The sequence below is a fragment of the Phyllobates terribilis genome, unplaced genomic scaffold (genome assembly GCF_046119375.1).
Source record: "Phyllobates terribilis strain yellow unplaced genomic scaffold, ASM4611937v1 Scaffold_11__3_contigs__length_659146591, whole genome shotgun sequence".
NCBI classification, from domain to species: domain Eukaryota; kingdom Metazoa; phylum Chordata; class Amphibia; order Anura; family Dendrobatidae; genus Phyllobates; species Phyllobates terribilis.
Genome location: NW_027362771.1, coordinates 453,175,067 through 453,198,461, shown reverse-complemented (window position 1 = coordinate 453,198,461; position 23,395 = coordinate 453,175,067). Strand labels below are relative to the sequence as shown.

Sequence of the window (23,395 nt, the reverse complement as noted above, 5' to 3'; positions counted from 1 at the left end):
ACCAGACCCCTGGGGTGTCACATTCCCCCCTAGTAAAATTTAGTACTCCGGGACTAAACATATTTTTGTAACATAACAAATTACAAACAGAAACAACGCAATAAAGAAAAACATTAGGATGGTCACGGCGTGTCCGCAACCGGGTGCAGTTTTTCAAGAAAACAAGGGTGTCCATTTCACCAACACAGGGAGACGTAACCAGGTAGGGGTCTGTCCTGCCCCAAGTCCTTAACAGTCTTTAGTCCGTCCTGGGTTACGCTCCAACTATATGCACAAAGGATTCCCCGTAAATCCACCAAAGACTCCTACAATTAACTAGAAACACATAATTATACACAAGCAACAATAAACAGGTAAACATTAATAAAATAGCTTGAATATTTAGATCCTCCACCGTATGGGCAACTGGCCTCTAGTGACCCTAGTGGACCTACGGAGCTGGCTGACTGGTCCTGAGCTACAGGGTATAGGAGCTGTCAAGGGTAAACTGGGCAGCCGTCTACGGACTCTTTGGCTCACTAGGGGTATGGCAGGCTCACTATAAGCAGAGGGTTGATTCTCCTGGTCTGCTTGTGTGGGGTCTTCTGCCTCCTGGACCGGCTGTTCTTCCAGCTCCACCTGTTTCTCCGTAGGCACTTGGGATGCTGGTTGGAGGAACGTGAGGACGGGTACCACAACAGCACCATTGACTTGAGTCCAAGACCGAGGGAAGTCTCCGAGCACAGTACTAACCATATCTTCCCTTTCCTCTACGGGTTGAGGGTCCTCTTGTTCCTCTTCAGGGTTCCGTAGCCGTTCGGGACACTTCTTTAGGTGATCCCGGGATACTATGGCTGTGGTTTCCCCTCCGTCTTTACTGATTGTACAGATCTTCGGGTTGTCGTGGCTTGAGGGCAGTACGGTGTACGGGTCCTTCTCCCATTGGTCGTCCAACTTGTGGAGCCGTCTTTTCCTCTTCAAGACCTGCTCTCCGGGCACCAGGGGAACAGCGGGAGCATACTGGTTGTAAGTTTTCTCTTGTCTTTCCCTAGCTTGACAGAGACTACGCTCCACGCTCTCCTGTACTTTTCGGTATTGCTGCTGCCTCTCTGTGTCCCAGTTGGCTTCTGGTGAAGTGTCCTCGGGTGTCAGGGCTCCCATCTCCAGATCAACAGGAAGCTTACCAGGTCTCGCCCTCATTAGGTAAGCCGGGGTACAGTTGGTGGAACCTACAGCGATGTGGTTGTATAGGTCCACCAGGTCGGGCAGCTTCTCAGGCCACAGACTGCGTTCCTCCAGGGGCAATGTTTTCAGGAGATCTATCACCACCTGGTTCATTTTCTCACAAAGTCCATTAGTTTGCGGGTGATAGGGTGTTGTTCTTATCTTCCGGCATCCATACAGGGTGCAGAACTCCTGGAAGACCTCCGCTTCAAAGGCAGGCCCCTGGTCCGTCAGCACCTGCTCCGGGTATCCATGCGGACGGCAGAAGTGCTGCTGGAAGGCTCTAGCTGCTGTGTGAGCCGTTAAGTCCTTGACGGGGACGACAACCAAGAACCGGGAGTAGTGATCCACGATGGTTAACGCGTAGACGTAGCCACTTCTGCTTGGGGTCAGTTTTACATGATCCAAGGCTACCAGTTCCAACGGCTGTCTGGTGATGATGGACCGCAGGGGAGTCTTCTGGCTGGCACGGTCCCTCCTTCTTAAGTTGCATGGGCCACAATCTCTGCACCACCTCTCGATGGTTCCTCTCATGCCTACCCAATGGAACCGCCCGCGCAGCAGGAACTCCAGCTTCTTCCATCCGAAGTGCCCAGCTCCGTCGTGGTATGCCTCCATCACCATGGCTGCGTCTCTTCTTGGCACCACTACTTGCCAGATTAGTTCATGCGTCCGGGAGTTAACCATTCTGCGGCACAACTTCCCCTTGTAAAGGAACAGTCGACTCTTCTCAGCCCACAGTTGCTTGGCTTCCTCCGGAGCGTCTGGGTCAAGGCGTGCATCTGGCCGAGTCAGCATCTCCTTTACCAGTCGGACGGCAGGGTCACTGTCTTGCGTCTCCGCCCAGTTGTAATGAGGTAATGGGTTGAACGTAGCGGATTTCTTACTCCTTACACGGTGGGCATACTGGATAGTCCCATGACGGTGGAACGCGGGGAGTTCAACTTCTTCCAGTTCCTCTGAATCTTCCCCTACGTCCGGTAGGTTCGGCATCCTGGACAGGGCGTCCGCGTTGGTATTGGAGCGTCCTGCCCGGTGTTTGATTGTAAACTCATAGTTGGACAAGCGGGCCATCCATCTCTGCTCTAGGGCACCGAGTCTTGCAGTGTCCAGGTGTGTCAACGGGTTGTTATCCGTGTACACGGTGAACCGGGAAGCAGCAAGGTAGTGCTTAAAGCGTTCGGTGACTGCCCACACCACTGCCAGGAACTCTAGCTTAAATGAGCTGTAATTCTCAGGGTTTCTTTCTGTGGGTCGCAGTTTCCGGCTGGCGTAAGCAATTACCCGTTCCCTCCCCTGCTGGATCTGGGACAGTACGGCTCCTAGCCCGATGTTACTGGCGTCGGTGTAGAGGATAAAGGGCTGGCTATAATCAGGGTACGCTAGGATTTCATCCCCCGTGAGGGCCATCTTCAGCTGGCGGAAGGACTCTTCTTCCAGCTTCTCCCATCTGAAGGGTGGCTTCTGGTTCTTGGCCTTCCTGGACTGGCCTATCAGGAGGTCCTGCATAGGAGCTGCCTTTTTGGTGAAACCGGGAATGAACCTTCGGTAGTAGCCTACCAACCCGAGGAACTGCCTCACTTCCTTTACGCTGGAGGGGCTTGGCCATTCCTTAATTGCGGTGATCTTATCAGGGTCGGGAGCCACTCCGTCAGCACTCACCACGTGTCCCAGGTACTGCACCTTTGGCTTCAGGAGGTGACACTTGGAGGGTTTCACCTTTAGGCCGTAACTTGCCAGAGCTTCGAACACTTCCGCCAGGTGTTTCAGGTGGTCCTCGTAGGTCTTGGAATAGACGATGACATCGTCCAGGTATAACAGGACCGTCTCAAAGTTTCGGTGTCCCAGACAGCATTCCATCAATCGCTGGAAGGTTCCTGGTGCGTTGCAGAGTCCGAACGGCATGCAGGTAAACTCGCTAAGTCCCATCGGGGTGGTGAATGCGGTCTTCTCCCGGTCCGCCTCTGCTACAGGAACCTGCCAGTACCCGCTAGTGAGATCCAAGGTGGAGAAGAAGTTAGCAGATTTTAAAGCAGCCAAAGACTCCTCTATTCTTGGTAAGGGGTACGCATCTTTGTGTGTGATACGGTTAATTTTCCGGTAATCTACACACATTCTCATGGTGTTGTCCTTCTTTTTGACCAAGACTAGTGGAGCTGCCCAGGGGCTACAGCTATCCCTGATTACCCCAGCCTCCTTCATGTCTCTAAGCATCCCCTTGGCGTGTTGGTAGTGTGCAGGGGGTACGGGTCGATACCTCTCTTTTATGGGAGGATGGTCTCCCGTGGGGATGTGGTGTTCTACCCCCTTGACTCGCCCGAAGTCTAACGGGTGTTTACTAAACACTCTCTCGTACTCTCGAACCACCCGGTAGACTCCCTGTTTCTGGTGGGAGAGAGTGGAGTCAGTACCCAAATGTAGTTGCTGACACCAATCCTCCATTATTTTCGTAGAGCCGTTACCTTCCTCGGGGTGAGATGGAGGCAAGGGTTCCACAGACTGTATAGAATTTTGGTTGATAGTATATAATTTGGCTAGCGTAGCATACCGGGGCAGGTATACTTCCCTTTTCCCGATATTTATTATACGAACGGGCACCCTCCCATGGCGTACATCAACTACCCCCCGTGCTGTCAAAATGGTGGGCCTACTGTCTGAGTAGACTGGTTCTACCATGGCCTGGTAATCTCTACCTCTCAGACCAATAGCTGCCCGGCACCAAATCATCATTTCACTTTTTGGGGGCATGGCAATAGGGAAAGGGTCACACATTCTCACGCTTCCAATCTCACCACCGGAGAGTTCCACCTGTTGCCGTCGCATCAGTGCCCGGATCTCTTTCTGGAGCACTCGCTGCTGGCCGGAGCTGGCGTTCTTGGCAACCTGCTGTAAAATGAAAATCACCTCTGCAAGACAATTTTCAATCACATTAGTTCCTAGAGTTATCTTTGGGTGACTCTCGCGCTTGTCAATGTCTACAATGATCAGTCCCTGTGCTGCCAGTTCGACTCTACCGATTTTAATGGTCATCTCTTTGAATCCGATCTGTGGCACGGGTTGACCATTGCTGGCGATGATACTCAAGTCGTCGTCAGGGTAGCGGGTTATATCCGAGTCATTCCAGTACTGCTTGAAGAGCACGTACGGGATGGTGGTGACCTGTGACCCGGTGTCAAGTAGGGCACTCATAGGAATGCCATCCAGTACCACAGGCAAGACTGGACGTCCTCCCACATATTTGTCACGCCAGTTCGATGGGCCTGGTGATCTTATTCCTGGGGGTTGGCCCTCTACCCCAGGTTGTGCCAGTTTAAAGGACAGTACCTTGCCATATGTCCGGGTTGATTGCAGCGGCGGCAGATGGGTTGTCCGTCCTCGTTGTATCGGTCGCTGGGTCTTCCTCTGGCCGGTGGGGTCCTCCTTGGTCGACGCCACGGGATGTCCTCCGGTCCGGATGCCAGCTGGATCTTCCCTGGAGCAGCAACCTGTAAAGACTGCACAGTTCGGGTTAGCGCAGCTACGCTTTTAGCTAGCTCTTGGACCTGATGGTGCAGGTCTGGAGCCGGGTCATTGTTCAAAGCCTGCGCATCAGCCCCCACAGGCCCTGCCGACAAGGGCGCCGCCTCCTGGTGGTAAGCGGTAGTAGGGCGCCTGTGGGTCACAACGCCACCCGGTGCCGGTTCTCGGAGCACCCGGATGGCTCTGTCCTTGAACTGTGCAAAGTCCAGATGAGGATCCTGTAAGGCCATTGCCCGCAACTGGGTTCGGTGGGCATTGCAATATAGTCCCTCTATAAATTGTTCGGTCAACAGCCTGTCCTCGTTTCCCACGCTGTCAGGGTCGGCCTGCTTAATGGCTCTCAGGGCCTCTTGTAGGTTTAGTGCATAGTCCCTTATATTCTCATGTGCTCGCTGTTTGCACCCGTAGAATCTAAGCTTAATCTCAGCTGAGGTGCGGGTATCAAAGGTGTCCTTCAGCCGGGTTAATATCCCTGCTACAGTCCTCCTCCCAGGTGGCCAGGACTTTACCTCCCTTTGGGCTGCCCCGGTTAGTTGGGCCACCAGGATGCTCACTTTTTGCTCTTCTGTGAGGGGGTACACCTGGAAGAGGCTATCCAGCTTTTCTCTAAAGTCATTCAGGGTATGTGACTCCCCTGAGTACTGGGGTAGCCAGGCTGCCCCCGGGATATAGGGCATAGTGAAAGGCATGACCGCAGCAGCGGTGGCGCTGGCGGTGGCTGCGGCAGTGAAGCTCTCCTCCGTATCCGACATCTTCCTCCCCCCTAGTGGACCGTGGCCTACCTTGCGATGATCCTCTTCCGTAGGCCGCGGCTCCGCAGTGGATCGTCAGGGTCGAGGACCTTCCGTCGCGCTCCTATGACGTCGGCGTCTGCTGGGCTCCTTCCAGGACCTTACGCAACGTCCGGACGTGAGGCGGGGCTTCAGTTCTCGCGGGCTTTTCGGAGTCCACGCCCCTCTTCTTCCCGCGCGGCGTCTTCAAGATGGCGTCCAACGGCGGGAAAACTCCACGGATGGCGGGAAGAAGGCAGAAGATGGCGTCCAACGGCGGGAAAACTCCACGGATGGCGGGAAGAAGGTAGAAGATGGCGTCGGATGGCGGGAATCTTCACCACAGGTAAGTTTGAAAGTCTTTTTTCAGGCAGGCAGTACCCGGTGGTTGCGGGCACGAAATCCTGCCGACTACGCCAAAAGGTGACGCGCCCCTGGGCCTACTTAGTGTAGCGTTGCGCACGCGGGGACTACCCGGAGCCGGGCCTGTTGGGGGTAGTAGTTTCGTGGCGGTGACCCGGTCCTTGCCCAGGGAGTCAAACTGTGTGGCTGAGTATTAGCAGTAGATGTTGGACGACTACGCCACCCGTTGAATGCAGCTATGGAGCTGCCGCTGCAGGGCAGACCGCTGAGGCCGGTGGTACGATTGTGCAGCGTAGATGGTATAACCCCCAACGGGAGGGGTATGGCCTCAGGGCAGCCGACGTGGATGATGGGGGTAGCAGGAACCACTCAGAGACGATGCGGTGTAGTTCAGGGTCTTTACTGGTGATAAAGATAGACCCTCCCGGAGTACTGGCTAGCGATCGGGGCCTGGTCAGTCTTTGAGCAGATGGGATCTCCCCTGGCCAGGCGGAGTTGTAGGCCTCCCCAACTAATTGTACTCTTCTGGCTACCTTGCTAGAGGCGGGTAAAAGTAGCCCACGTCCCTGAGTGTACCGTGTGGTGCTCACCCGTATGGCCGGTGACTCGGGGCCTTCTAGTAGCTTCCGCTCCACGACGGCGGTGCTGGTCCCACGCGTGTGACCGTGCCTTCGGGTTTCTTGGCCAGAGGACCTGAAATCCCCTGCCGGGCGGTTTCTGCTGCTGGGTCTGGGTTAATCCCCACAGCCTCGGACTCCGGGTCCGGTGGTAACTCTTCAATCAGGGCGAGCTCTACAGCTGCCAGCCCCTGATTCCTTTTAGCACGACTTCCCCAGAGCTCCTGATCTCTCTTTCCTATAGCTGCTTCTCTTCTTCTCAACTCACTAACCCTGCCTCAGCCCCAGTTTTATATAGGGGAAGTCCTTCCCCTCCCAGGACTGGGCAGGAGGTGTGGCATGCATAGGATTCCTGACCAAGAGACCTCCCACCTGCTCTCAGACGTAATATCTCTATTACTGTGGCAACCAAACCCCTGGGGTGTCACATATGCCTATCACATACCTGACCGCTGTTCCCGGGAGTATGCCTATCACATACCTGACCGCTGTTCCCGGGAGTATGCCTATCACATACCTGACCGCTGTTCCCGGGAGTATGCCTATCACATACCTGACCGCTGTTCCCGGGAGTATGCCTATCACATACCTGACCGCTGTTCCCGGGAGTATGCCTATCACATACCTGACCGCTGTTCCCGGGAGTATGCCTATCACATACCTGACCGCTGTTCCCGGGAGTATGCCTATCACATACCTGACCGCTGTTCCCGGGAGTATGCCTATCACATACCTGACCGCTGTTCCCGGGAGTATGCCTATCACATACCTGACCGCTGTTCCCGGGAGTATGCCTATCACATACCTGACCGCTGTTCCCGGGAGTATGCCTATCACATACCTGACCGCTGTTCCCGGGAGTATGCCTATCACATACCTGACCGCTGTTCCCGGGAGTATGCCTATCACATACCTGACCGCTGTTCCCAGGAGTATGCCTATGTAGCGCTGGCGTCCCTGCCCTCTGCTAGGCAGGGACGCTGCTCCCCTCACCGCTCTGCTGTCAGCGCGCGCTCCGTCCCGGCGTCCTCTCCCCGCTCTGCTGTCAGCGCGCGCTCCGTCCCGGCGTCCTCCTCCTGCTCTGCTGTCAGCGCGCGCTCCGTCCCGGCGTCCTCCTCCTGCTCTGCTCTCAGCGCGCGCTCCTTCCCGGCCCCTGTGCTTAGGGCGCGCGCTCCCCTCCTCTTAAAGGGGCCGCGCGCGCCGCCCTAAAGAGTCCCCGGCCAATGGCCGGAGGACTTCATCATATATAAGGCACCTCCTCCAAAATGGAGGTGCCCGAGCAATGTTGTTTGCACCTGTGTCTCACCTGTGCTTCAGCCCTCAGGTCCCGTTGCCAGTTACCTGCCAGTTACCTGCCAGTTACCTGCCAGTTACCTGCCAGTTACCTGCCAGTTACCTGCCAGTTACCTGCCAGTTACCTGCCAGTTTCCTGCCAGTTACCTGCCTGATTCCTGCCTGAATACCTGTTACCTGTCTGCCAGTCTGAGGTCCGACGGTCTGCCTTACTACTCCGGTCAGTCTGTCTATGGACCAGCTTGCCCGCTCACCTGGGAGCGCTTCTCCGTTATCTGCCTGCTTGCCAGCCCGGAGGCTCCGTTGTCACGTGCTGTGACCACCAGCTATCTCAGAGACTCTTGCCCGCTCACCTGGGAGCGCATCTCCGTTACCTGTCTGCTTGCCAGCCCGGAGATCCCGTTGTCACGTGCGGTGACCACCAGCTATTCCAGAGACTTTTGCCCGCTCACCTGGGAGCGCTTCTCCGTTACCTACCTGCCTGCCAGCCCGGAGGTTCCGCCGTCACGTGCCGTGACCACCTGCTATTCCAGAGACTCTCGCTTGCTCACCTGGGAGCACTCATCTACCATCTGCCTGCTAGCCTACCCGGAGGCTCTGCCATCACAGGTCGTACCTACCCCTTACCCAGAGACTGCCCTGATCACTTGCCGTAACTCCCTGTCCGTTCACCCAGAGACTGCCACCCGCTCCCTTACAAGGGCCGCCCCCTTGTATAGTAGCTCAGAGGTTCCGCCTCCCGGACCCGTTACAGTTTGCTCGGGCCATGGAACCCGGTGGCACCCAAGCTCCCTCGCTCATGGACCTGTGTCATGAACTGTCCCGTCAAAGGTCCCAACAGGAGTCCATCCTGGGTCACCTGCGGAATGTCAATACTCGCCTGGATACTCTGACAACACCACCTGCAACTACGGCCAGTACCATGGTATCCTTTTCCGGACCCCGGCTCTCTGCACCTCCTCGCTTCGGAGGCGACTCCGTCCTGGCTCGGGGCTTCATAAATCAGTGCACCCTGCATTTTGAACTATTGTCCCACCAGTTTAACTCCGACCGAGCCAAAATTGCATTCATCATGTCCCATCTCACCGGGGAGGCTCTGGCCTGGCTAAATCCTCTATGGGAGAGAGGAGACCCCCTGGTGTCCGACTTGCCTGCCTTTCTCACGGCTTTCCGGAAAGCCTTCGACGAACCCGGACGGAGGACCTCATCCGCATCATCTCTGCTACGCCTCCGTCAGGGAGGCCTCACCGTGGGTCAATATGCCATACGGTTCCGTACCCTTGCCTCGGAGCTGGCCTGGGATAACGAAGCTCTGGTATCCGTCTTCTGGGAGGGTCTGTCCGGCCGTATTAAAGATGAACTTGCTGGTCGGGACATTCCTACCACTCTCGATGACCTAATAACTCTTGCCACCCGGATTGACCTACGGTTCCAGGAACGTGCCAAAGAGGTCACCCGTGAAAAGGGGCTTCCACGTCTGGTTCCTACTTTTCTGAAACCCGTCACTCCTTCCGTTTCTCCCCAGGTACACTCTCCTGAGCCTATGCAGGTCGACCAGACCAAGATGGTCAAATCCCGTCAGGACTTTCGCCGTGCCGAGGGGAGCTGCTTCTACTGTGGCAGTAAGGAGCATCGGATCCGTGCCTGCCCGGAGAGGTCGGGAGAACGCCTGTGTCTAGGTTCGCTCAGAGGACTTGATCTAGACAAAAATAAATCCTCTCCATCCCTGCTGCTGTCTGTCTCAATCATCTGCGGGGAGAATCGTTATTCCGAACTAGCCCAACTTGACTCTGGAGCAGCCGGAAATCTTATTTCACTGTCCCTGGTGGAGAAATACCGCATCCCCACCAAACCTCTGGCTGTACCCTTGTCTGTTGTTGCCGTGGATGGGGGCCTCTTATCTCGCCCCATCCAATTCATCACCGAATCCATTACTCTGCAAGTGGGTATGCTGCATTCAGAGAGTATCTCCCTTCACGTTCTGCCTGGACTCTCTCACGCCCTCTTGCTAGGTCTGCCTTGGCTCCAGAGACATGCACCCGTGCTTGACTGGCAAACCGGAGAAGTCCTTCGCTGGGGACAAGACTGTCATAAAACCTGTCTGGTTCCCGTCCATTCCGTCCGTCCCTCTCCTATCCCAGCTAATCTACCTGGACTTCCGATTCCTTATTGGTCTTGTGCTGATGTCTTTGATATGGAGGAGGCAGAGACATTACCACCTCATAGACCATGTGACTGCCCCATCGATCCCGCCAGAGTAATGCAGGTGGCTCCCGTGAGTCTAAATTGTCTCCCTCCTGGTAAGACGTTCGTATCGGTACCTGATCGGGAGAGGATCCTACACTGGGGTCATTCGTCTAAACTAGCTGGCCACGCCGGTCAGAAAAAGACCCTCCAGCTTATTACCCGGCACTACTGGTGGCCTAACCTGCACAAGGATGTTATGGACTTTGTTTCTGCCTGTGTGTCCTGCGCCCGCAACAAGGTTCCGAGACACCTGTCGGCCGGCCGCCTTCTTCCTCTGCCAGCACCTGCTGCCCCCTGGCAGCATATAGCGATGGACTTCGTAACTGATCTGCCCGTCTCTGCCGGTTGTACGGTCATTTGGGTGGTCGCTGACCGCTTTTCCAAGATGGCTCACTTCATTCCCCTGCCAGGTCTTCCGTCTGCACCCGAGCTGGCTAGAGTCTTTATCCGCCACATCTTCCGTCTTCATGGCCTGCCCCGTCACATCGTGTCGGATCGAGGAGTACAGTTCACTTCTCGTTTCTGGAGAGCCACTTGTAAATTGCTAGACGTCACTCTGGACTTCTCCTCCGCTTACCACCCACAGTCTAATGGTCAAGTGGAGCGGATCAATCAGAACCTGACCAGTTACCTCCGGCACTTCGTTAATGCTCACCATTCTGACTGGGTGGATCTCCTGCCATGGGCCGAATTCTCGTACAACAATCACGAGAGCGAGTCTTCCTCCATATGGGAGAGTACCCGGTCCGCACTCCTTCTGTCATCCGAGCGTATGAAAAGGCACGCTGACAAAGGACGTCTGGATCCTCCTCAATTCCGTCCTGGGGATAAATTCTGGCTCTCGTCCAAATATGTCCGGCTCAAGATCCCTTCCTATAAGTTGGGGCCTCGGTTCATCGGCCCACTGGAGGTTATCAGTCAGATCAACCCGGTGGCCTATAAATTGAAACTCCCGGCCAACTTACGGATCCCTAACTCCTTCCATGTATCTCTCCTCAAACCTGTGGTACTTAACTCTTTTTCTAAGTCTACAGGTACGCCTCTTGCTCCGGTTTCTGCTGAGGACGAGTTTGAGGTAGAGAACATTCTTGCCACCAAAAGGGTAAGAGGAAAGACCTTTTTCTTGGTAGATTGGAGGGGGTTTGGTCCTGAGGAGAGAACGTGGGAGCCCCGGGAGAATATCCATGCCCCTCTCATCCTAGCTAAATTTCTGTCTGGCCTAAAAAAGGGGGGGCCTAAAGGGGGGGGTACTGTAGCGCTGGCGTCCCTGCCCTCTGCTAGGCAGGGACGCTGCTCCCCTCACCGCTCTGCTGTCAGCGCGCGCTCCGTCCCGGCGTCCTCTCCCCGCTCTGCTGTCAGCGCGCGCTCCGTCCCGGCGTCCTCCTCCTGCTCTGCTGTCAGCGCGCGCTCCGTCCCGGCGTCCTCCTCCTGCTCTGCTCTCAGCGCGCGCTCCTTCCCGGCCCCTGTGCTTAGGGCGCGCGCGCTCCCCTCCTCTTAAAGGGGCCGCGCGCGCCGCCCTAAAGAGTCCCCGGCCAATGGCCGGAGGACTTCATCATATATAAGGCACCTCCTCCAAAATGGAGGTGCCCGAGCAATGTTGTTTGCACCTGTGTCTCACCTGTGCTTCAGCCCTCAGGTCCCGTTGCCAGTTACCTGCCAGTTACCTGCCAGTTACCTGCCAGTTACCTGCCAGTTACCTGCCAGTTACCTGCCAGTTTCCTGCCAGTTTCCTGCCAGTTTCCTGCCAGTTTCCTGCCAGTTTCCTGCCAGTTTCCTGCCAGTTTCCTGCCAGTTACCTGCCTGATTCCTGCCAGTTACCTGCCTGATTCCTGCCTGAATACCTGTTACCTGTCTGCCAGTCTGAGGTCCGACGGTCTGCCTTACTACTCCGGTCAGTCTGTCTATGGACCAGCTTGCCCGCTCACCTGGGAGCGCTTCTCCGTTATCTGCCTGCTTGCCAGCCCGGAGGCTCCGTTGTCACGTGCCGTGACCACCTGCTATTCCAGAGACTCTCGCTTGCTCACCTGGGAGCACTCATCTACCATCTGCCTGCTAGCCTACCCGGAGGCTCTGCCATCACAGGTCGTACCTACCCCTTACCCAGAGACTGCCCTGATCACTTGCCGTAACTCCCTGTCCGTTCACCCAGAGACTGCCACCCGCTCCCTTACAAGGGCCGCCCCCTTGTATAGTAGCTCAGAGGTTCCGCCTCCCGGACCCGTTACAGCCTATCACATACCTGACCGCTGTTCCCGGGAGTATGCCTATCATATACCTGACCGCTGTTCCCGGGAGTATGCCTATCACATACCTGACCGCTGTTCCCGGGAGTATGCCTATCACATACCTGACCGCTGTTCCCGGGAGTATGCCTATCATATACCTGACCGCTGTTCCCGGGGCAGAGGACTGCGAATCCTCACAGTGCACAATGCCTGCGCTGCGAGGACTCAGAAGTCTGCAGTCACACAGCGTAACTGTGGACTTGTAATTTTAGACCAGACGACCTTTTTAAGCCGTTCATTTTTCAATAAAAAATGCCAATATCATTCTCCAGGTCAGTACAATTATAATGATGACAAACTTCTGAAGTTTTTTTTTTTTGGTTAAATTATACATTAGTGGTAAAAAAAAAAAAAAAAAAAAAAATCAGAACCTTGTTTAAAAAAATAAGTCTCCATTTTTCCCTGACCTGTCATTTGTTTTTTCCTGTCCATGGAGTGAGGGGTGAGGGCTTGTTTTTTTGGACTCTGATTTTTATTCGTACATACAACATTTTGTTCACTTTTTTATTTGTTTTCTGAAAGATTGCTGCAAGCGAAAAATGGCAATTCTGGTGTTTTTTTTTTTTTTTCCCTTTATTTGTTTCTTATTTCCTCGAAGATATAAACCATGGTATTGCAATATGTAGTGAAATATCGGTTCAACCTGTTGCTGAGTTTCATAGGAGGATGAAGATGGCAGTCACTGGGGCAATCAGCAGGCCACAAGCTGCCATGGTAGCCTATCGGCTCCTCGCTATTGCTTCACATTTGGAACCAGTGTGTACATGCACTTGGTTAATTTCCATTTATTGGATCCAGTTTTGTTTGCCGCAGTATAACACAGCCAGAATCTGCCTGGTATGATGCAGGCTCAGCTCCTGAACCCGCTTCATACAGCTCTTAGTAACCTATCATGAAGCTTAACCCAGTTACAGGGAAATTCAGATAAAAGAAGCTCTATAAATGTTGAAATGCCACTTCCCCCACCCCACAAAGGTCTTTTATGACCTTATAAAGTGCACTTTGTGTGAAAGCAATAGAACTTAAATAAATCCATAATAAGCAAAAAAAAAAATGAATTAAAAATTCTCTGCCAATCCAATTTGCTTTTGATAGCCCCACCCCTGTCGGAAAAAAAAAATTTGTGTTTTGATATCTATAAATAATTGTTAAGGAAAGGGGAACAAATTTAAAAATGTATTTTATTGGTCCTTTTTGCTCATGAAAAGAAAATGTGAAAAACAGACATGCATCTCCTTTATTTTCCCACCAATATCGTCTGATATTGAAAAAAAAGATAAAGATGAAGAAAGTATCAATATAATAAGGCCCCATGTATCAGGAAAAAAAGTGATGGAAAAATGATTTAAATATCTGAACAAGAAAAAAAAAAAGAGTCTTTGTAGAGAAGGCACAGATGCTTTATCACCATCTCTGTATATAGCCATGTGATTGCGGTGTATAGTGAGGGAGCTGGAGCTGCTGGGTCACAGGAGGCCCAGATGAAAATTAAAAATATTTTAGTATTTAAATTTCTCCCCATAAGTATTTTATGACTTTATGGAGGGCACAATATTTAAAATAAATGAGAAATAAAATAAATAAAATGCCACTGTCAATCCAAATTGCACCAACACATCTTCAACCAGAGAAGACAAATGTCCATGTAGAATGAGCCCACCTCCGCACACTCAACCATAGTACCAAAATTAGTATTGTCCACGCACACCCCCAAAAATCATCGGTATCCTAGATCTTCATACAATTCAGAATCAGGACCTATGTGGTTGATAAAATGCATAATGCAGAACCATCAAACCTTGGTACATAAAAGGGATTTATTGATTATGCCAATAAGAGAGTTATAAAAGCGAATTGATTTAAAATCAAAACATAGGGTCCATAGCTAACCACCTCATAGTCAGCGCTGATCCCAGGGCTTTGCCCACAAAATGGCTTCTTCTGGGGATAGGATACCGGTGATTTGTGTTGTGGACCATACTAATTTGTTGACCATGTTGAGTGTGCGGAACTGGGCACATTCTACATTGAACGGTGTTCTCTGGTTTTAGAAGCTTTGGGGAGTTATCACCAGTTGTTGTTGTTATTATTATTAGGTTTGAACTCTGACTGTACCAAGCGCAGTGTACCTTTTATATGCTGTTTAGATTTGGGAATATGGGATTTGTCCTGCTATTCGTAGATTGTATCAACGAGATGTCATACCTGTTTGTGTACAATCTCTAGAGACATCTAATTATCATTACAGGTGGAATTCCAATAACCTAGAACACCCTTATATGCAGTAGATTCCCCAGGATTCTCCATTCACAAAAACTGATGGTCACAGTTCACATCTTCTCCCTCCTTGCACAATGAACTCTGCACATGTAACACAGTTGCCGAAATGCAATGCACAGAGACTATGAGGCGGAAACAGTCAGGGATTGATATAAACACTCTATCTATCTATCTATCTATCTATCTATCTATCTATCTATCTATCTATCTATCTATCTATCTATCTATCGAGATACATACAGCAATTGAAACCAGAGTTTACATACACTATATAAAAAGACACATATGCATGTTTTTTTCAATATCTGACATGAAATCAGAATAAACTTCTCCTGTTTTATGTCAATTCGGATTGCCATAATGTTTAACATTTGCCAACTGCCAGAATAATGAGAGAGAGAATGTTTTAAGGCATTGTTATTACTTAGTGCAAATTCAAACGTTTACATACACTAAGATTACTATGCCTTTAAACAATTCTTGACTGCCCATATGATGTCATTTCTTTGGAAGCTTCTGATAGGTTTGTTGGCAACATCTCAGTTAATTAGAGACACATCTGTGGATGTATTTTAATGCACACCTGAAACACACTGCTTCTTTGTGTAGCATCATGGGAAAGTCTAAAGAAATCAGCTAAGATATCAGGAAGAGAATTGTGAACTTGCATAAGTCTGGCTCATACTTGTGTACAATTTCAAGATACCTGAAGGTGCCTCGTTCATCTGTACAAACAAGATGGGAATGTCCAGTCATCATACCGCACAGCAAGGAGACGGGTTCTGTGTCCCAGAGATGAACGTCCTTTTGTCCGACATGTGCATATCAACCCAAGGACAAAAGCAAAAGACCTTGTGAAGATTATGGTGAAAGCTGCTAAGATTGTGTCAATATCCACAGTGAAACAAGTACTGGATCAACATGGGCTGAAAGGCCAATCTGCCAGGATGAAGCCATTACTCCAAAAGAAACATAAAAAAGCCAGATTTATGTTTTCAAATGCACACCGGATCAAAGACCTTAATTTTGGAGACTTGTCCTGTGGTCTGTTGAAAGTAATATTTAACATTTTGGGCATTATGACCTTCGTTACATTTGGAGGAAAAAGGGAGAAGCTTGGAAGCCTAAAAACACCATCCCAACTGTGAAACATGGGGGTGGCAACATCATGTTTTGGGGTTGTTTTGCTGCAGGAGGGACCTGTGCACTTCACAAAATAGATGGCATCATGAGAAAAGAAGATTATGTGGCAATACTGAAGCAACATCTCAAGACATCAGCCAGGAAGTTAAATCTTGGGCAGAAATGGGTCTTCCAAATGGACAATCAACCGAAGTATACTACAAAATGATAACAATGTTATCCTTAACTTCAAAGTCAATGTTTTGGAGTGACCATCCATCACAAAGCGCTGATTTCATTCCTATTGAAAATTTATGGGCAAAGCTGAAAACACAGATGCGAGCAACGCGACCTACAAACCTGGAGCAGTTAGACCAGTTTTGTGAAGAGGAATTGGCCCAAATTCCGATCAACTATCATTAGAAGGATATCCCAAACGTTTGACCCAAGTCATTCAGTTTAAAGGCAATGGTACCAAATAACAATGAAATGTATGTAAACTTTTGACTATGCAGTAAGTAATAAAAATGCCTTAAAACATTCTCTCTCTCTCTCATTATTCTGGCATTTGGCAAATGTTAAAAATTATGGTAATCCTAATTGACCTGAAACAGGAATTTCACGTCAGATATTGAGAAAAACATACATGTGTCTCTTTATCTAGTGTATGTAGACGTCTGATTTCAACTGTGTGTGTACATACAGGTGCATCTCACTAAATTAGAATATCATCAAAAAGTTAATTTATTTCAGTTGTTCAATATAAAAAGTGAAACTTATATATTATATAGTCATTACAAACAGAGTGATCTATTCCAAGTGTTTATTTCTGTTAATGTTGATGATTATGGCTTACAGCCAATGAAAACACAAAAGTCATTATCTCAGTAAATTAGAATACTTTATAACAACAGCTTGAAAAATGTTTTAAAAATGCGAAATGTTGGCCTACTAAAATGTATGTTCAGTAAATGCACTCAATACTTGGTCGGGGCTCCTTTTGCATCAATTACTGCATCAATGTGGCGTGGCATTGAGGCGATCAACCTGTGGCACTGCTGAGGTGTTATGGAAGCCCAGGTGGCTTTGATAGCAGCCTTCAGCTCGTTTGCATTGTTGGGTCTGGTGTCTCTTATCTTCCTCTTGACAATACCCCATAGATTCTGTATGGGGTTAAGGTCAGGCGAGTTTGCTGGCCAATCTCCACTCTTCCTCCAGACTCGGGGACCTTGATTCCAAATGAAAATTGGAACTCTGGGGCTTTGTGGAGTGTGTCAATGACTGCCTACTGGACATCTGCCAAGTCAGCAGTCTTCCCCATGATTGTGGAGCCTACTAAAACAGACTAAGGGACCTTTTTAAACGCTTAAGAAGCGTTTGCAGGTGTTTCTTGTTAAATATTTTAATTTACTGAGATGCCTTTTGTGTTTTCATTGACTGTAATCCATAATCATCAACATTAACAGAAATAAACACTTGAAATAGATCACTCTGTATGTAATGACTCTACATAATGAGTTTCACTTTTTGTATTGAAGAACTGAAATAAATTAATTTTTTGATGTTCTAATTTAGTGAGATGCACCTATATGTGTGTATGTATGTGTGTATATATATATATATATGTATGTATATATAAAATATATACAGTACAGACCAAAAGTTTGGACACACCTTCTCATTTAAAGATTTTTCTGTATTTTCATGACTATGAAAATTGTACATTCACACTGAAGGCATCAAAACTATGAATTAACACATGTGGAATTATATACTTAACAAAAAAGTGTGAAACAACTGAAAATATGTCTTATATTCTAGGTTCTTCAAAGTAGCCAATTTTTGCTTTGATGACTGCTTTGCACACTCTTGGCATTCTCTTGATGAGCTTCAAGGGGTAGTCACCGGAAATGGTCTTCCAACAATCTTGAAGGAGTTCCCAGAGATGCTTAGCACTTGTTGGCCCTTTTGCCTTCACTCTGTGGTCCAGCTCACCCCAAACCATCTCGATTGGGTTCAGGTCTGGTGACTGTGGAGGCCAGGTCATCTGGCGTAGCACCCCATCACTCTCCTTCTTGGTCAAATAGCCCTTACACAGCCTGGAGGTGTGTTTGGGGTCATTGTCCTGTTGAAAAATAAATGATGGTCCAACTAAACGCAAACCAGATGGAATAGCATGTCGTTGCAAGATGCTGTGGTAGCCATGCTGGTTCAGTATGCCTTCAATTTTGAATAAAACCCCAACAGTGTCACCAGCAAAGCACCCCCACACCATCACACCTCCTCCCCCATGCTTCACGGTGGGAACCAGGCATGTAGAGTCCATCCGTTCACCTTTTCTGCGTCGCACAAAGACACGGTGGTTGGAACCAAAGATCTCAAATTTGGACTCATCAGACCAAAGCACAGATTTCCACTGGTCTAATGTCCATTCCTTGTGTTCTTTAGCCCAAACAAGTCTCTTCTGCTTGTTGCCTGTCCTTAGCAGTGGTTTACTAGCAGCTATTTTACCATGAAGGCCTGCTGCACATAGTCTCCTCTTAACAGTTGTTGTAGAGATGTGTCTGCTGCTAGAACTCTGTGTGACATTGACCTGGTCTCTAATCTGAGCTGCTGTTAACCTGTGATTTCTGAGGCTGGTGACTCGGATAAACTTATCCTCAGAAGCAGAGGTGACTCTTGGTCTTCCTTTCCTTGGGCGGTCCTCATGTGAGCCAGTTTCCTTGTAGCGCTTGATGGTTTTGCAACTGCACTTGGGGACACTTTCAAAGTTTGCCCAATTTTTCAGACTGACTGACCTTCATTTCTTAAAGTAATGATGGCCACTCATTTTTCTTTACTTAGCTGCTTTTTTCTTGCCATAATACAAATTCTAACAGTCTATTCAGTAGGACTATCAGCTGTGTATCCACCTGACTTCTGCACAACACAACTGATGGTCCCAGCCCCATCTATAAGGCAAGAAATCCCACTTACTAAACCTGACGGGGCACACCTGTGAATTGAAAACCATTTCCGGTGACTACCTCTTGAAGCTCATCAAGAGAATGCCAAGAGTGTGCGAAGCAGTCATCAAAGCAAAAGGTGGCTACTTTGAAGAACCTAGAATATAAGATATATTTTCAGTTGTTTCACACTTTTTTGTTAAGTATATAATTCCACATGTGTTAATTCATAGTTTTGAAGCCTTCAGTGTGAATGTACAATTTTCATAGTCATTAAAATACAGAAAAATCTTTAAATGAGAAGGTGTGTCCAAACTTTTGGTCTGTACTGTATGTGTATGTGTGTGTGTATGTATGTGTATATATATATACTAGCTATTGAACCCATTCTACGCCCGGGTGGCGAGCATTTTTATTGATCTATGGTCTCCCATCTGGTATGTGCTGCCCCCATTCTGTCCCCACCATCCTATCCGGGTATGCATGGCTCCCTAATTCCCAATCCAGGTATGCATGGCACCCCTCATCCCCCAATCCCGGTATGCATGGCACCCCTCATCCCCAATCCCGGTATGCATGGCACCCCTCATCCCCAATCCCGGTATGCATGGCACCCCTCATCCCCAATCCCGGTATGCATGGCACCCCTCATCCCCAATCCCGGTATGCATGGCACCCCTCATCCCCAATCCCGGTATGCATGGCTCCCCTCATCCCCAATCCCGGTATGCATGGCTTCCTCATCCCCAATCCTGGTATGCATGGTACCCCTTATTCCCAATCCTGGTATGCATGGCACCCCTCATCCCCAATCCTGGTATGCATGGCACCCCTCATCCCCGATCCTGTTATGCATGTCTCCCTCATCCCCGATCCTGGTATGCATGGCACCCCTCATCCCCGATCCTGGTGTTCATGGCTCCATCATCCTCAATCCTGGTATGTATGGTACCCCTCATCCCTATTCTGGTATGCATGGCACCCCTCACCCTCCAATTCTGGTATGCATGGCACCCCTCACCCCCCAATCCTAGTATGCATGGTCCCCTCACCCCCCCAATCCTGGTATGCGTGGTCCTCTCACCCCCCCCAATCCTGATATGCGTGGTCCCCTCACCCCCCCAATCCTGGTATGCGTGGTCCCTTTACCCCCAAATCCTGGTATGCGTGGTCCCTTTACCCCCCAATCCTGGTATGCGTGGTACGCCTCACCCCCCCAATCCTAGTATGCGTGGTACCCCTCACCCCCCCAATCCTGGTATGCGTGGTACCCCTCACCCCCCCCAATCCTGGTATGCGTGGTACCCCTCACCCCCCCAATCCTGGTATGCGTGGTACCCCTCACCCCCCCCAATCCTGGTATGCGTGGTACCCCTCACCCCCCCCAATCCTGGTATGCGTGGTACCCCTCACCCCCCCAATCCTGGTATGCGTGGTACCCCTAACCTCCCCAATCCTGGTATGCGTGGTACCCCTCACCCCCCCCAATCCTGGTATGCGTGGTACCCCTCACCCCCCCCAATCCTGGTATGCATGGTCCCCTCACCCCCCAATCCTGGTATGCTTAGTCCCCTCACCCCCCCAATCCTGGTATGCATAGTCCCCTCACCCCCCCAATCCTGGTATGCATAGTCCACTCACGCCCCAATCCTGGTATGCATCGTCCCCTCACCCCCCCAATCCTGGAATGCATGGTCCCCTCACCCCCCTCCTGGCAGGCATGGTCCCCTCATCCCCCAATCCTGGTATGCATGGTCCCCTCACACGCCAATCCTGGTATGCATGGTCCCCTCACTCACCCCCCCAATCCTGGTATGCATGGTCCCCTCACCCCCCCAATCCTGGTATGCATGGTCCCCTCACCTCCCAATCCTGGAATGCATGGTCCCCTCACCTCCCAATCCTGGTATGCATGGTCCCCTCACCCCCCAATCCTGGTATGCATGGTCCCCTCACCCCCCAATCCTGGTATGCATGGTCCCCTCACCCCCCCAATCCTGGTATGCATGGTCCCCTCACCCCCCAATCCTGGTATGCATGGTTCCCTCACCCCCCCAATCCTGGTATGCATGGTCCCCTCACCCCCCAATCCTGGTATGCATGGTCTCCTCACCCCCCAATCCTGCTGTGTATGGTCCCCTCACCCCCCAATCCTGGTATGTGTGGTCCCCCTCATCCCCCCCAATCCTGGTATGTGTGACCCCCTCACCCCCCAATCCTGGTATGTATGGCACCCCTAATTCCTTTCATGCTGTGCACACATACAAAAAAATAAACACTTATACTCACCTTTCTTCCCTGTGCTCCAGCGCTGGTGCGTCCTGTTCTGCCGGGGGAGGAATGTGGTGCCGGAACTCAAACTTCAAAGATTTTAGGGGGATTCAAAGTATTTACTATATCAAACATGTTGGGAGAACAAACAGATCACATCCAAAGGGATTTTCTAGGAACTGATTTAAGGGGACGTTGCCCACAGGACTCTCCTAGGGCTTGATTTTAGGCTGCTTTTCACCTGGTGACAGGTTCTATTTAAACCATAAGGATCCTTTCACAATGTGTTCTTCCCCACACTCAGTGGTCCTGTTGGGTCTTACATCCGAACCCTACACAAAACGTGATTTAGAAAATGCGGCGACTTGGCCATAGACTATAATGATACCGACAGTCAATGTTTGCGATGACGTGCAGAATTTTGAGCCATATATGCCTACTGGAGGCGGATACTCAGACGCAGTCTACTGCGTATTGCTGGGGTTCGGACGTAAAACCCCAACGGAACCACTTAATGTGGGACAAAGCACAGTGTGAAAGCATCCTCAGTTACAATATATAATTGGCATTACAAACTCTGATGTAATTGGCACTTTCAAATCCCAGTTTTCTCATAATGGCCTTTTTGTGTATGGAATGGCTGATGCTGATCTTTGTTTTTCAGATGGTCCTGGGCAGGAGACATTAATGCACTTTGCTGCAAGGCTTGGTCTTTGTGCATTGTCAAGGTTTCTTCTGGAACAGCCAGGAGGGAGAACATCATTGGCCATAGCCAATAGTGAGGGAGCTACGCCTGTAACCCTGGCCTTGGAACGAGGCTTTCTCAAGTTGCATCACTTTTTAACACAGTACGTGATATTTATATATTTTTGTTATATACATTTAGAGAGAATATATATATGTACACACTCTTTAAATGTAAACATTTATGTGGACCTATGCACCGTGTCTGGACAGCCGGACAGATCATTGTCCTAATGCCGTGGATGGGAAACAAGTCCGTCCTTGCTTTTACTTCCCTGGAAGAGGGGCACGGTGAGAGTTGTCTGACAGTAATTCTTCTTTTATAGTAAGTCAGGATGAACCCCACTAGCCCGTTTTGCCTACATTGTATACATGAAAAAGTATAAATCTTTACAATGTGTTCCAAATGACAGTCACTATGTGTATCCTTGCAAATATATGAATTATTAGGTTAGCATTTCTGTAGCGCTAATATGGTCTTATACGGCTGCTTTCTTCTATTGATTTCACCATGTGATGCACTGCTTTTTCTGTTTCAAAGACCACAATATCAGAAGCAGTCCCACCGGCCACACAATAATGTAAAGGTATTATATCGGCAAAAAATATTTTTTTCAGCAGTTGAAAAAATTGTAAAGTGTTAACTTTTTTTTTTTTTAAATTATTAAAATGTTTTAATTGTTTAAAATATGAGAAATAATTTAAGTTTTTATATTTTCAACTTTTACACACTAGCAGCTGCTGACATTTGCCATGAACAGAGTGTATCGCACAGGGTGGCATTAGGTGCACGGAGGGTATCGCACAGGGTGGCATTGGGTGCATGGAGGGTATCGCTATCGCACAGGGTGGCATTAGGTGCACAGAATGTATCACACAGGGTGGCATTAGGTGCACGGAGGGTATTGCACAGGGTGGCATTAGATGCACAGAATGTATCGCACAGAGTGGCATTAGGTGCACGGAGGGTATCGCACAGGGTGGCATTGGGTGCACAGAGTGTATTGCACAGGGTGGCATTAGGTGCACGGAGGGTATCGCACAGGGTGGCATTATATGCACAGAATGTATCGCACAGAGTGGCATTAGGTGCACGGAGGGTATCGCACAGGGTGGCATAAGGTGCACAGAGTGTATCGCACAGGGTGGCATTAGGTGCACGGAGGGTATCGCACAGGGTGGCATTAGGTGTGTGGAGGGTATCGCTATCGCACAGGGTGGCATTAGGTGCACAGAGTGTATCGCACAGGGTGGCATTAGGTGCACGGAGGGTATCACACAGGGTGGCATTAGGTGTGTGGAGGATATCGCACAGGGTGGCATTAGGTGCGTGGATCTGCTATGTAATCGTAAAACCTACATACATTTACGATTACATAGCAGAGCACAGCAACGTTATGCTTTCATGCTGTTCTCTGAACCCTGCAGCACTAACCTAACGATGGTGGTGAGCGCAAGTTGAGCAGTCTGACATTGTATTACTAATCCCAGGTTACCGAGTTGTTCTCACTGTTGGAAGAAGTCACCTCTGCAGTTGTTTTCATTGCTCAAAGCAGCCCTGCAGTGGAGACTTCTTCCAGTAGTGAGAACAACTTGGGATTAGTAATACAATGTCAGACTGCTCAACCTGCCCTCACCGCTCTGGACTAGAGCAAAATAGCACCTGACTCCCCCCACAGCTGTGAACTAGGCAGCCCAGGGGATGTGCCCAGTTCACAGCAGGAGGCAGCCACAGT

The 23,395-nt window shown here is 50.1% G+C and overlaps 1 protein-coding gene across 4 annotated transcripts in view; it reads left to right on the top strand.

Annotated features, from left to right (window-relative positions):
- Positions 1 to 23,395, top strand: part of AKAP13 (A-kinase anchoring protein 13) — a 269,973-nt gene that overhangs the window by 119,140 nt on the left and 127,438 nt on the right. For all 4 annotated transcript variants that reach the window (XM_073653290.1, XM_073653288.1, XM_073653289.1 and 1 more), the window contains one exon: positions 21,580 to 21,763. In XM_073653290.1, the coding sequence (XP_073509391.1) occupies positions 21,580 to 21,763 (184 nt within the window). The remainder of the gene's footprint in view (positions 1 to 21,579; positions 21,764 to 23,395) is intronic.